Raw genomic sequence first — 13,145 nt, 5'->3', positions numbered from 1 at the left:
GTCACTTTCAATACTATCACTTGACAGGTTATGGCTATTTGTTATGCTCTTGAACGAACATTACTGGTCTTGGCTGCGTCGTGGTCTTGGCACGTGTTGCAGCTACCTTTAATAATAAGTCGTGTGAATGAGCATGAGCCTAAGATTGAGGTTAGAGGAAATGCGCGTCGATGAATTGCGCGAAACTTCTGGATATTAAATGCTTGTAGGTCCGTTTTCTGAATAGTCCGTGAGGAGAAGAATGAACACTAATGCAGATTTACTTGGAGCTGTAGTGTTATATTCCTTATTTCTCCTCACGGGTGTGAAAGTGATGTTTCCATATGCGAACTACTGACACTTGAACTTTCCTTGTCTCTATTTCATGAGAGGATGGGAATCTCTTCTTTGGGCCTTACTTGCTTGGCGAGATTATCTGTATCTGTGGTCACTAATCACAGAATGAAAGCTATTTTTACAAGACACTTTTCCTCCTTGTTGGGTATAGTCGTAACTTTTCGTAAGAATAAATTTTGGTACATTGCATTTGTCCTGCTTGAATAGTTCACTGACTCGGTTTCACTAGCAACATCTTCTTCTTTCTTGTATCGAATCAGAGTGCGACTTTGGGCGGCATGATTAATCATGCACGCCTTTATTTCCACTTCCTTCCGGGTATATTTTTTGTTCAAGAAAGTAAGAATACTCCCAGCTCATTAGACATTTGGAAAACTCGAGATAAAAGTCCCGGAATAAGCAAACCCTTGATTATCTATAGAAAAACAATTCATAAACACATCCGGCGAGAATATGTGATCATGTGTCTAACGAAACACGTCATAAAACTAATGCGGCGAGAAATTTGACGCGACTATGGCATAAAGTATCCATTCACTACAAGCCATAATACTTCTTGGATAATCAAGTCATAAAAATATAAGCAAAAAAACCATCCTTCCAGTTGACATCCGAAAAAAGGAAACTAGAAGCTGCTGCACGAGGCACAACCTGCAGACATCACTAGCTGCTATCAAGAGCACAAAATCTGCAAAACTCACAAGGTAAAAGTTCCATTCCTTAATAACGATAATAATACACAATATTCCACACAAGGTAAAGAATTGTAGAGCGATCAAACGCACACAATCTACAAACGCATTAGGGGCAAGTTTAGTTCCCACAAGATAGACTTACGAGGCTTCGTAATGAGCAATACTTGCAGACGAAGATGAAGTGCCACCAAGAGCACACCTGCAGAGCTTCGAAGGTGAGCAATAAGACAATAATAAGGCAAACTCTAGATACTGCCACGTGTCACTACACAAGGAAGCGCGGGGGTTTACGACATTGTTCTTCTACGTGTATAACTCCACCACTACGTGCATTCTACCTGTACATGGAACGCACATTATGCTCTGTGGCAATATCAATACGTAATTTAAGAAATGAAGGCATTCAAACATCAACTAAAAATCATTATAATACAACTGTTACGGATTACAGCAGTTTTAAGCGGTATACCAATTGGAAAAGGTAAAGACACCTGTGCTTAGTTAGAAACATTTGTGCGCCGAGTCATAAACACAATTCTGTGAATATTACAATACAATTCCGACTAACAAAGCCGACGAACTCCCCAAGGCTGGACTCTAGTGACGTCTAACAATCAGCTTGGCAAGAATGATTAATCACCGGATCCGCAAGCTTGTCCTAGGATATTTAAGGAGCAGCATTTGATGCTCTCGCCCTCTTACTAGTTCAATCAAGCATTCATTACGACAAGATCGTCATTCTTCAGCTCGGCTCCAGTCAATACTACTGAGATCGACTCCAACATGTAGGTAAGCGAGACTATTACACTCGCTCTTACGTACTACTAATACTACTGAGTCAACTCCAGCCCGTACGTAAGCTACGCTATTGCACACGTTTTACGGCTTACCAATACACAGCTCCTGTCAACTACGTAAGCGGCAACACTACTAACATATACCAATACCGCAAATTATCGATATCACAGTATACGGTTCGAGTGAATCTCCCACTCCGTAAAGCAGTGACGTCACACGGACATCTGCCACCAAACCACTATAGCGCTCATTCTACGCCAGCGGCTAAGGCGGCCTCAACTCGCTGCCCCTACCAGCGCGAGTCTCCCACTACTACTACGAATTCATAAGGAGAAGGAGAATCTAGCTCCAGGTTATCAAGAATACACTTACAGAATTATCGTCACAAATATTAATTGAAGAAACTCTCATCCATTCATTGTATCATACATTCATTTCGACATTCATGGATCACTGACTATTTATTATATTTATTATATTCAATAAAGGGAAAAGCACTACACTCTAAAGGCAGTATTCAATTATTATATTGCCCCTTCCACTTGCCAGCAAGCCTCCATTCACCATCACAGGGAGGCTTTTAGTCTGATCCCGGATAACAACTAATGCAATTATCGCAATAAACTACAACAAATACCAAAACTATTTATTATTGAATACATGCACTATCCGGTCCACTTGCCCGCAATCCTCCTTTCCACCCTCTAGGAGTTTACAACTAACTTTAGATATTTAGCCCTCCTCGCCCGGTACTCTATTTTTAGACAGTCTTGAATATGCTAAAATCGAGAAAGTGTATGAAGGGGGGCTCCTCCTATTCTTCTTCTCTCTCTTTTCTGTGACTTATCGATATGGCAGATCCTCTGGGAGCGTTAACTATTGGCTATCGTCGATTGGCAAGATTCGGCGGAGTTGAGAACAATGTAAGCATTGTCTTGAATGTGCATGTATGCCGATTGCCCGATGTCACACGTGCTGGGGTGTTGGGTTGCAGTGAAAAGTAAGAAACTTTGTTTATGGCCAAGAGTTTACGTACATCTTGTACTTCCAATTGTTCTAGTAAAAGCAGAGCCGACGTGTCCGTACCAGTAAACATTTAGGTCATTAACGCGTCAAAAACTAGCATAACTGATTTTCGGGGTTTTCCACATGTACTGACCTTTTCGTGTCTCCGACGTCAGTGAGAAGGTTTTCTTCAAGCTTTATGATCGAGTTTAATGATGTTTTAGCTTGATACAAAAAGAGCAGAAGTTTTATTGAAGACTAATGACAATTTAATGATGTTGCTTTGCTAGATGTTTTATTTTATTGAAAAAGGCCTCGCAATCTCCAACAAATAGAAATTAAAAAAAACTTAATAATAGATAATAAATAATATTATATTATTATATCATTGTTTGTAAAAATAAATTTTTAAAATAAAAAAAAATGATAATAACAATAAATTAAATTTTTTATTTCAAATTATATTATATTATATTATTTTATATTATATTATAATTAAAATAATTTAAAATTGTTTAAAAATGAGTATAATAAATGTAAAGGGGCATCATGATTAAAAGTATGTCATGTTGTAAAATGTGATATGCGGATGTTTATGTAGGTCTTATAGTTAAATTCCATATTACAGTCAGAAATAAAAATCAATCTATCAATCTTCCGAAAATTTACTATTAATAATATAAATTATTAATAATTTACTTACGATCTCTCACGCTCAGTGTAGTATTTCACCACCAAGCATATTGCATCAAGAGAATCCAGAGATCTACAACCTCCTACTTGTATATGCAGTGCATGCTGACACCACATGACAACAACCAATAAACGGCAAGATCTCAACGATTTTCACGATCAACGTAGAATCATTATATTGTAATTGTAAAATAAACAAAATACCAAGCACGAAGAGCAGATGTGTTAAATACAGAATTAAGGATTCCACTTGCTCACACTTTTCTCCCACCGGGAAACTCGTGGCCATAGTCTAATTCTAAACATATAAATTTAGATTATAATTAATTCATTATATCATATTTAGAATTATAAATATTGAATTGTTATTTATTATTTAATTAAAGCCAAAAAGTTATAATATAATAAAAAATATCAATACAAAAATATTGAAATAATTTGCCATTAATAGAATGAGAAAAATGATATTAATTCACGCAGGAAAGTAGTCTGATAAAAAAATACACATAAAGTAATCATTGATAATTCTAATAGTTTCTCAAATATAAATTAATTTTAAATAATGAATTATAATTATAATAATTATATTTAAATTAATGAATTATAATATTAGAGACACTGCGAGAGAATTATAGTTAGTGGATGAGAATCCATTGAAGATAAATATAAATGTTACAATACATAGAAATTCGTTAATACTGCTGCAATTATTTTGCTTAATAATTATTTTATTAAATTTTTCATTTCTATTCACTTTATTTTTTTCAATTTTCTTATAAAATCCAATTATTTTCGTAGATAAATTGTTTGACATAATTTTATATATCGACCAATTTAAACTTTGAACAAAAGTACATAAATAAACGCGCATATCATCGGTAATTAAATTTGTCATTATTGTATATAATGATACAAAGGTGCATGAAGATATATTTTATAAAGAAAATCGTCAGTGTTATTCAATGTACTGCTACATGTTACTTTACTTTATCCCATCCATATATTGCTTTTCAGTAATATTTTAATAATTTTATTTAATTATGATTATTTTTTATATTTATGTAACTCCATATTATATATTTCAGCAAATAAAAAATATTTCCAAAAAGAATGACAATGTTTTAAATTTTGAATCATTGTACAATGATAATAATCAAAATAGTATAAATACAAATAATACTTTTAAACAAAAATTTGGAAAAGATTACACCTTAAACAATAGGTATGAATAGTTTATATACTGATTTATATTGTAAATTATAACTGTTCATCATAATCTTGAGAATTCTAATTTTAAAAGCAATAATAAAAACATAAAGCAACGATAATTAATCATCGTTTCGTATTTAATTACAATTTACCACGCAATTTACAGTATCATCAAACACACATTATTAATTGAAGAAATTTGTTAATTCTTTTTCAATATAAATTGAAGGAACCATTGCGGACTTCAGGTTGTTCAAGTAGTTACAACCATTAATATGCCTTATTCAAAATTGTATTTTACTGAATTTGTAATTGAAATTTAATTTAATAATACATTTAATTAAAAAAAAATTTTAATTTGCAAATAACATTGTTTTTATGTTTTTCACTTTTAATATTGAATTAATTTTTAAAATATTTAATTTTGAATAATTAATAATTATGATAAAAAAGTACAGTTTAAATATACTTATTAGATAACTAAATAAAGAATTATGACAGAATTTTTCAAATATTTATAAAATAAAATAATTACTTATTTTTATTATAAATGTAGTAAAGCAAATGAATATATATTAAAATAGTGTATCATTTATTTTTTCAGATCATTTGATGGTAAGTATTTTTTCTTACAAGTAATCTTTACTTAAAACTATACTTAAAACTATACCATATTAAAGTAAAAACGACATTAAACATTAACATTTAACATATTCAATAGTATTTTCGAATTTGTCATCTACCAACACATGTAACAAAAAAAAATCATATTCAACTGGCTCTTCTCATTGTGAACAGTTTACGAATAATCAAGATATTGCATCCAGATGTAATAAGAAAATTTCAATAAAAATACCTGCAATGGAACGATTATTACCCATAGGATCTTCAGCACGTGTAATAAGTAAGTTTATCTTTAATTAATATTCTTTAATCAGTTTGATACAAATAAACAGTTTAATTTTTATATTTAAAACATTGAGAATCGCAATAAATTATTTAGATATTAATTATAAATTTATATTTTTAGATATTTAATAAATGTTATATTAAATATAAATAATTTTTTATTAAAGATAAAACAATAATAGTTTTTGATACAACGAAATCGGATTATAAAGAGTAATACTTTAAAATTTGTAAATTATCTTTATATAATATTTATGTAAAATTTATGTATACTTATGTAAAATTATAAAACACGTACTTTTATTTTGTTCGTATGGTCATATATTCAGATAATAAATAATATCCATACAAAGATGAAAGCAATGCTCAAAATAATAATACATAGAATACCAATAAATAAATTAGTCGAATTATAACAAAATTTACAATAAATTTATAAATGAATGTTGTTATTAGAATTAAAATTAATAAACAATAAGCTGCTGCTATATTTCCTCAAAGCCTGGTCAATACTTTTATCTGTTGAAAAATATTGGTTTATATACTAACTACATGTAATATAAGCAACATCTAAAATACCAATTTCTGATCAAAATTTTGGTTAAATTTAAATGCTTATTGAATAATTTTTTTAAAATATATTTGCTTGATACATCTGTAACAGTAAATACACTAGGATAAGGAATTAGCAATATCTAGGTGCAATAGTTAAAACGATACTTTATTATCTATATTATACTATATTACTATATTATCTATATTACTATATTATATATTTAATATGGTTATTTCATTATCATTAGTAGACGTTCATTCATATGAACATCAAGCAGTAACATCGTATGAGATAGTATTTGAAATTCAATCATCAATATCATTCTATGATTATTATATGATGATTATTATAAGGATAATGTCATTCTAAGTAAACGGCTATCGAATTATTTCTTTGACAATAGTTGCATTTTTTAAATTATTTTTTTTAAAATGAAATACGAAATGTTATTAAAATTGTATAAATATAAATAAAAACATAAGACATAAACGTATTTTGACAAAAACATAAATCTATAAATTTAATTTATATATAATATATTATATATTTATAAAATTTATAAATAATATAACTGTTGGAGATGGAGCAACGACGAAGAATTTAAAAAAATGGGAAAAGTACAAGTTCTCGGACGCTTATGTTTGTAAAAATTGGTTCTTCGAATTCTTGAATAGTCTACGCCTTATTGTCTAGAGTTCTACAATATTTCCGCATAGCAACGGCGATTGACAATTCTCAAACCTTCCAAGGCAGTATACTTCTAGACTTCTCGAATATTCTGTAGCTTCGTTCTGACGTCATCAAGACTTTCGGCCTAGCAACAAGCTCGATCACTGCTGCCAGCGTTGCAAGCTGCCACGATAATATTTAAGCGTAGCTCGCCACGCATAGACGCTCACTATACCTTGACCATTTACTCAGTCATCAGTTATTTCTCAGTATAATTTTACCAATCGTTCGCAACTGTTATCGCTCATTAGCATTACTCAGTCAATCAGTTATCAGTTATTAACACAGCCACATACCAGAGATGAATTGTAGTATACGTACATAACTGGCCAAATATAACTTAATACTCTCATAAGCCAACAGTGGCGCGATACAAAATCATAATCCTTTAAAGGTCACATTCAAACAGACACGAGTGCTAAGTGTAATTCAAGAGTGAATTTTGATTGAAACACCACACCAACACTTTATTAGCAAAAATTTGATATTACAAACACATTACCGTGAACCTAATAAAAGGAGAAATTAAATAGCAAAGGCGAACCAGCGACCGCTTGGCATGAGTCTAGTAAACCATAAAACAGTTTGCAAAGGTCCGGCGAACGGCCGCACTTGAACTATTAATCACCGACAATCAGGGCATACCACAAGGAGGCCCCACGACAGCCGCAGAAAATCACTGAAGGAGTTTCACAGATTTATAATCATTTTACAATCGCCATCAACATAATTCTATAAACACCATTTTATAATTATATCATTGTTGTCTGAAAATAAATAGAAAACCAAGATACGCTATGTGTTGAATTGAATAAGTGCGTCTGCTTCCTCCACTTACCAGCAATTCCCCCCACCTAACATCACCGGAATGTTTTTTAGTCTGATCGCAGACAATTTTTAGTGAGCAAATATAAGATTTAATTAATTAAGGAATATAATATTTTTTACTTTTTAGATCAACAGCAAGGAAATGAGAGTGGAATTTATGCATTAAATTATAGATTAAATCTACATAGCGTTTCAGAATTAGAAATACCTTTACCAGAGAGGTTACTTCGTATTAAATCAGAATATGAAGATCCGTCAAAAGAAATTTGCCATAAAAATCAAATTTTGGAATTTTCTAAGAAATTAGGTAGTATGCAAAATTCGTGTTAAATTATTAATGATAGTTTATAAAATATAAAATTGAATATAATATATCTTAGTTAAATCGTTTTCATATGTAATTCATTCACAGGCAGTTAGATTAAATTATGAATAAAAATGTCATATAAATAGTAATGAATTTACTTATATTTTTAACGCGCGCGCTCGCGCGCGCGCACACACACACACACTCCTATATACCCTATTATATTAAGTAAATTGTAATTTTATTGAAAATTGAAAAATTTTAATTTACCTATTTATTTATTGAGAAATTTAAATATGTTCCCAGTTAGAAATAAAAATACCTACAATACATTATGTAATTGAAAAAGGAATTCTAAAATTTGTAGAGAATTCTTGCAATGTTGTATATACTTTTCTTCCATTGCATCCGGAGTATTTAGCAATTGCGTCGTTCTAATATAAATAGAAAAACACTTTTATATATTAATACTAAACACACATTAAAAACTTACGGATATGATTTTTCAAAGTAATTATTTTAATAATAAATATTTATTGAAATATATTTAATATGTACAATCTGTAAAGATCGGTAATATTTTTGTATAATTTCTGTTTTATTTTATTCTTTTTTCTTTATGCAAGTTAGAATTATTTTTTATATCTGATTATTTAAGAAAGAAATAAAATAAATGACAATTTTAAATTGATAAACAAAAAAAGTATGAAAATGTATAATCACTTTGTTAGATTATTGTAAAATAATGTTTACGATTATATCAACACTATTGTACCATCAATTATTTACCTTTTTAATTTCCCTCGATGTTAAACGCTGAAAGTGCAATTACTTTATTGTTTAAAATATGATTTTTTCTGATAACACTTTCATCTGCTTGTTTTTTTACATATCAACTATTTCAAATTTACAATTATCAGCTTTTAGAAGTTTTAAAATTTTTTAATTGCATTTGGAGCAAGCCTATTAATTAGTCTTTGTTGTTAAATTAAACCTAATTACTGCATGGTCAATTTTGCCATTATTCTTTTACTCATTCGGTTTAATTATATTTGCGATTACTCGTTGTTTGAAAGCTAGGAGGACTGATTTGCTCTACATATGTAGATTATATTTTTATTTTTTATATCATTAATCATTGTTTTAGTTTATAAAATATAAAAATGTAATATGATTTAAATATAATCAACTTATGTGTCTATTCGAAACGGTTTGATTTCATGGCTCGAACTGCCAATGTTTCGATATCTTTATAATAATTTGCCGTCCGCCCTAGCGGATGCTTGGTGTTTGAGATTGACGCAGTTTCCATGAATTTAAGAAAAAGTAGGTCATACGCGCTGTACGCGGCACGTCACGCGCGCTCGGAGCGGCACGCGTGCTCGGATCTGGACGTGCACTCGGACGAATTTTTATAAACAAAACTCGGCAAGAAAGGTATTACATCCTATTTTTCTTTCGTTGAATTCTCGAAGGATCTAGATTTTTCTTTCTACGCCTCGAGTAAGAATTAGTGCGAGAACGACTATGCTTTGTTGCCAGCTAAGTGAGCCGCCGCGTGGATATATAAGGCACGCACGGGGCGCGCCTCGCGCTCTCGCTGAAAATCTCTCTCGATGAAAACCTCTCTTGCTGACCGGCTTTCTGGCCGAACCACCCTCGCTCAACTGCGCTTGCGGCTAACATCTTGCCGTGACTCGACCACAGTGACCAACCATAGTGAACCGATTTAATCATCTACCAGTAGAAGCCATGGTACACGGGTCTCGATCTGCCCTCAGCAGGACCTCCATGGAATGGTCGGTATTTTCAGCAGAGCCGCCACGGAACGATCAAGCCTTCAGTTCGTGCGCGTATTCAAAAGGATCGTACGCTCATTTAAGTGTAACTGCCGCTCAGTGTTTCAGTATACTGTGAAGACAACACGTGGCCATATATTCAGTATTCAAGTTAATAATACACGTGTGCATTAATAAAGGGAAATCGGCAGATTTAGAAGTGATTACAATGAAGCCAAAGGAATAGTAATCAAAGGGGACATCAATTACATAGCAACTAATACACCTTGCCTGCAGCTCACAAGGTACATCTTTTTATATTAATAAATTAGCTAGTCACATCTTGTACAAAAATAAGTCGGGTAAACTTACGTTCTCTCGAACTAATACTTCGAAACCGTACAGGCCCTCAACAGCTGACACAAGTGTCGCTATGCGTTAAGCACGTTGTCAAGGAAGGTCAACAATCGACTAATCGACTATAAATACAGATTATTAAGTTCTTCAAGATCTAAAAGGCTTATCATTAACCACTATTACCTGTGACTAGACTCTTTTACTGCCCCCATAAATAATTAAAGACATCTTACACCATATCAAGTATAGTTATTCATACATCAAGCATACTTTATTCAAACACCATCTTCTCATGCTACCTCACAAGCATGATTGATTGACTACACCAGCTGATATTTACAACATCAGCATTACCTCAACTTCAAGATACACAGTTATATCCATAGAATCTACAATAATCAAGAATACAAGAACACACCCTCATTACTTTAATAGAATAATCTTCTTTCTCCACAACATTGCAATATTATTATAATTATTTACAAATAATAAATATTTCTTTACTAAATACATGATATTTTTCAGCCTTGTCACTTATTTTTTCATTTAATGTTATCCTGACGAGAGACTAATCCACCGAACTATTGAATTGGTAGTTCGAGCCATGAGCTAAGCTTTTAAAATCGAACACTTGGGAAGAAGATATATGGAATAGCTGTAGAAACATACAGTGTGTTTCAACTTCGTTAATATATGGTTTATTAACAATTATTGATGAGCTTAATTCACTTCTCATAGGAGAGTATGAACTATGTTGAATCACAACGATATAGTTGCTCCTTGGTGATGGTGACGATGCTATTGCTGTTGTAAGGATCAGCAATGAATTTGAATTTTTTGCTGGAAGAGTGAAATTGTGAAAAAGAAAGAAAACAGCAAGAATGAAACATTCCTTGAAAGGAAGTGTGGCGAGTGAAATGCTATTAACACCACCAATCTTTGCTAATGTAAAGATTAGCAAAGAAATGGGCATATTCCTAAATAGGACGTGTAACAAGTGAAATATTTTTTTTAGTTTGAGTAAGTTGTTAAATTCATATTAAAGGCAGTCGGGCCCTGTTTTGTTACTTACCTTCGCTGATTGAATATTATATTGATATTTTTAATATGAATATATCTCTGAAGATATTCAAATAACTTTTTATCGAATTTTAATTTTATTTGTCAAAGTAATGGCGTGTATTACAGGAATGATATTTGCAGTCATTAATTTAATAGAATATTTTATTTTTTATAATATAATTTTAATACTATATTCAAATTTAATTCACAGATTCAATTAATTTGGTTACATCTATTCAGCATTCCCGTTGTAATAATACTAATTATTCCAACGATAATCTTAGTAACCACTTGGCCCCTAAAGATTGTGTAAGTTTTTTAATTATATGTTTTTAATTATATTTAATTATATATAATATTTTGTTAATTAATAAGAATTATAGAATGAAATTGATGGATTTTCACACTATATTCAGATCTTAAAACTCATATTTAAAATTGTAGTCCAAATATTAATAAAAAACTTTGGTTAGAAATTCTCAGGTAAATTAACTTAAGAATGATTTCAATAATATCTGATGTACAAGAAAAAATTATTAAGTATTATTTTTCTTTTTCGTGAATATTTTCTTTCTTTATAAATGTTTTTTAAAAATAATTAAGATATACTTATAGATAAAATAACTGAGTTCTTAAATAATATTATTTGTTTTTCATTTAACACTATTTTGAAAAATACATAAAAAATAAAATAGAAGAATATTTGTATTTCATAATTTAATAGTCTTGTATATTTTATATCAAGGTCACTGATTTTCAGTATTCGACATATATTTCAAATTTTATTATTTAGTATTATACACATTCTATGTAAATGAAAAATTTTTTGTGCATATTTCAATAATGATATTCGCTTTTAATATTTCCCCTTTTTAGTTAATATGACTTTTTTCTGCGATTTTCTATTTTTTTTAATTTTAAGAAATAACTTGAAACATTTACTAAAATTTTACATTATTTGCTATAAAATAATAAGGAATTTAAATCTTGCCATAAATATTTATATATTATACTTTAGTGCTTATTCAATAATATTTATATTGCTAAATTAATTTATTATAACACCATTCCAATTTTTATCCATTCGTATTTAATATTACACGAGTATCTGTTCTGTACTTACCACAAATATTTAATATCTAATACAATTATAGTATAACCATTACAATTATGTATAAATTAAATTATGTAATATTTTTACATATAATATTTGCCAAATAATATTTTGTTAAAAATGTAGTCTATTTGAAGGGAACTTCTAAAAAATGTAAGATTTCTGTTATTACTAGTTGTACAAAATGTATTCGCCGCTCGGGATTGTTTTACCAAGATTGATTCGAAGGATACAAATTGATGCCGTTGATAACTCAGAGACCACGGGTGTTGTGTGATAGCGATGATGGGTCACAAGTGGAAGGGATATTATAATAATGCAATATAAATGTATACTGTTTATTCTGTTATTTATTGATGACAAGGTTGACTAGTTACTATTATTAATTATGGAAATAATTCTTGTGGTGGATTAATGTATACTACTCATCTATGCAGCGTGGTGGTTGAGCGCAGACTGGCGCGAAGTTTGAGTCATCCAAACACTCGCGCTGTTTGGATGAGCACGTGCGTATTTGAGGTTATGGTTGTAATAGAGCGCAACACATGTAGTTGTTGTTACTTGAGATACACTCGTATCGTAGCAAGCGTACTTTGTCCTGATATTTGCGCACTGCAATAAATTCAAATGGAAGTAAAGGTTTGAAGGGCTGTTACCTCGTGAATGATACTGCTACGTGTTACCGGTGTAATGAGCGGTAAATGGTGCGCTGCGTATATTCATAAGCGTCAGACTTTGAACTAAGGTGAGGGTTTGCCGACAAGACACG

At 30.8% G+C, this 13,145-nt stretch overlaps 1 protein-coding gene across 1 annotated transcript; it reads left to right on the top strand.

Moving 5' to 3' along the window:
• Positions 1-4,688: 4,688 nt before the first annotated feature.
• On the top strand, positions 4,689-11,571 carry LOC105366980 (uncharacterized; the record flags this gene model as incomplete). Its single annotated transcript, XM_011505600.1, has 5 exons — positions 4,689-4,749; positions 5,341-5,351; positions 5,458-5,640; positions 7,886-8,065; positions 11,474-11,571. Coding segments are annotated over exons 3-5 (321 nt in total), but the record flags the coding sequence as incomplete, so codon positions are not given.
• Between the last annotated feature and the right edge of the window lie 1,574 nt (positions 11,572-13,145).

Source organism: Ceratosolen solmsi, unplaced genomic scaffold (genome assembly GCF_000503995.2).
Source record: "Ceratosolen solmsi marchali unplaced genomic scaffold, CerSol_1.0 scaffold138, whole genome shotgun sequence".
Lineage (NCBI taxonomy): Eukaryota > Metazoa > Arthropoda > Insecta > Hymenoptera > Agaonidae > Ceratosolen > Ceratosolen solmsi.
This window is presented reverse-complemented; position numbering and strand designations above follow the sequence as displayed.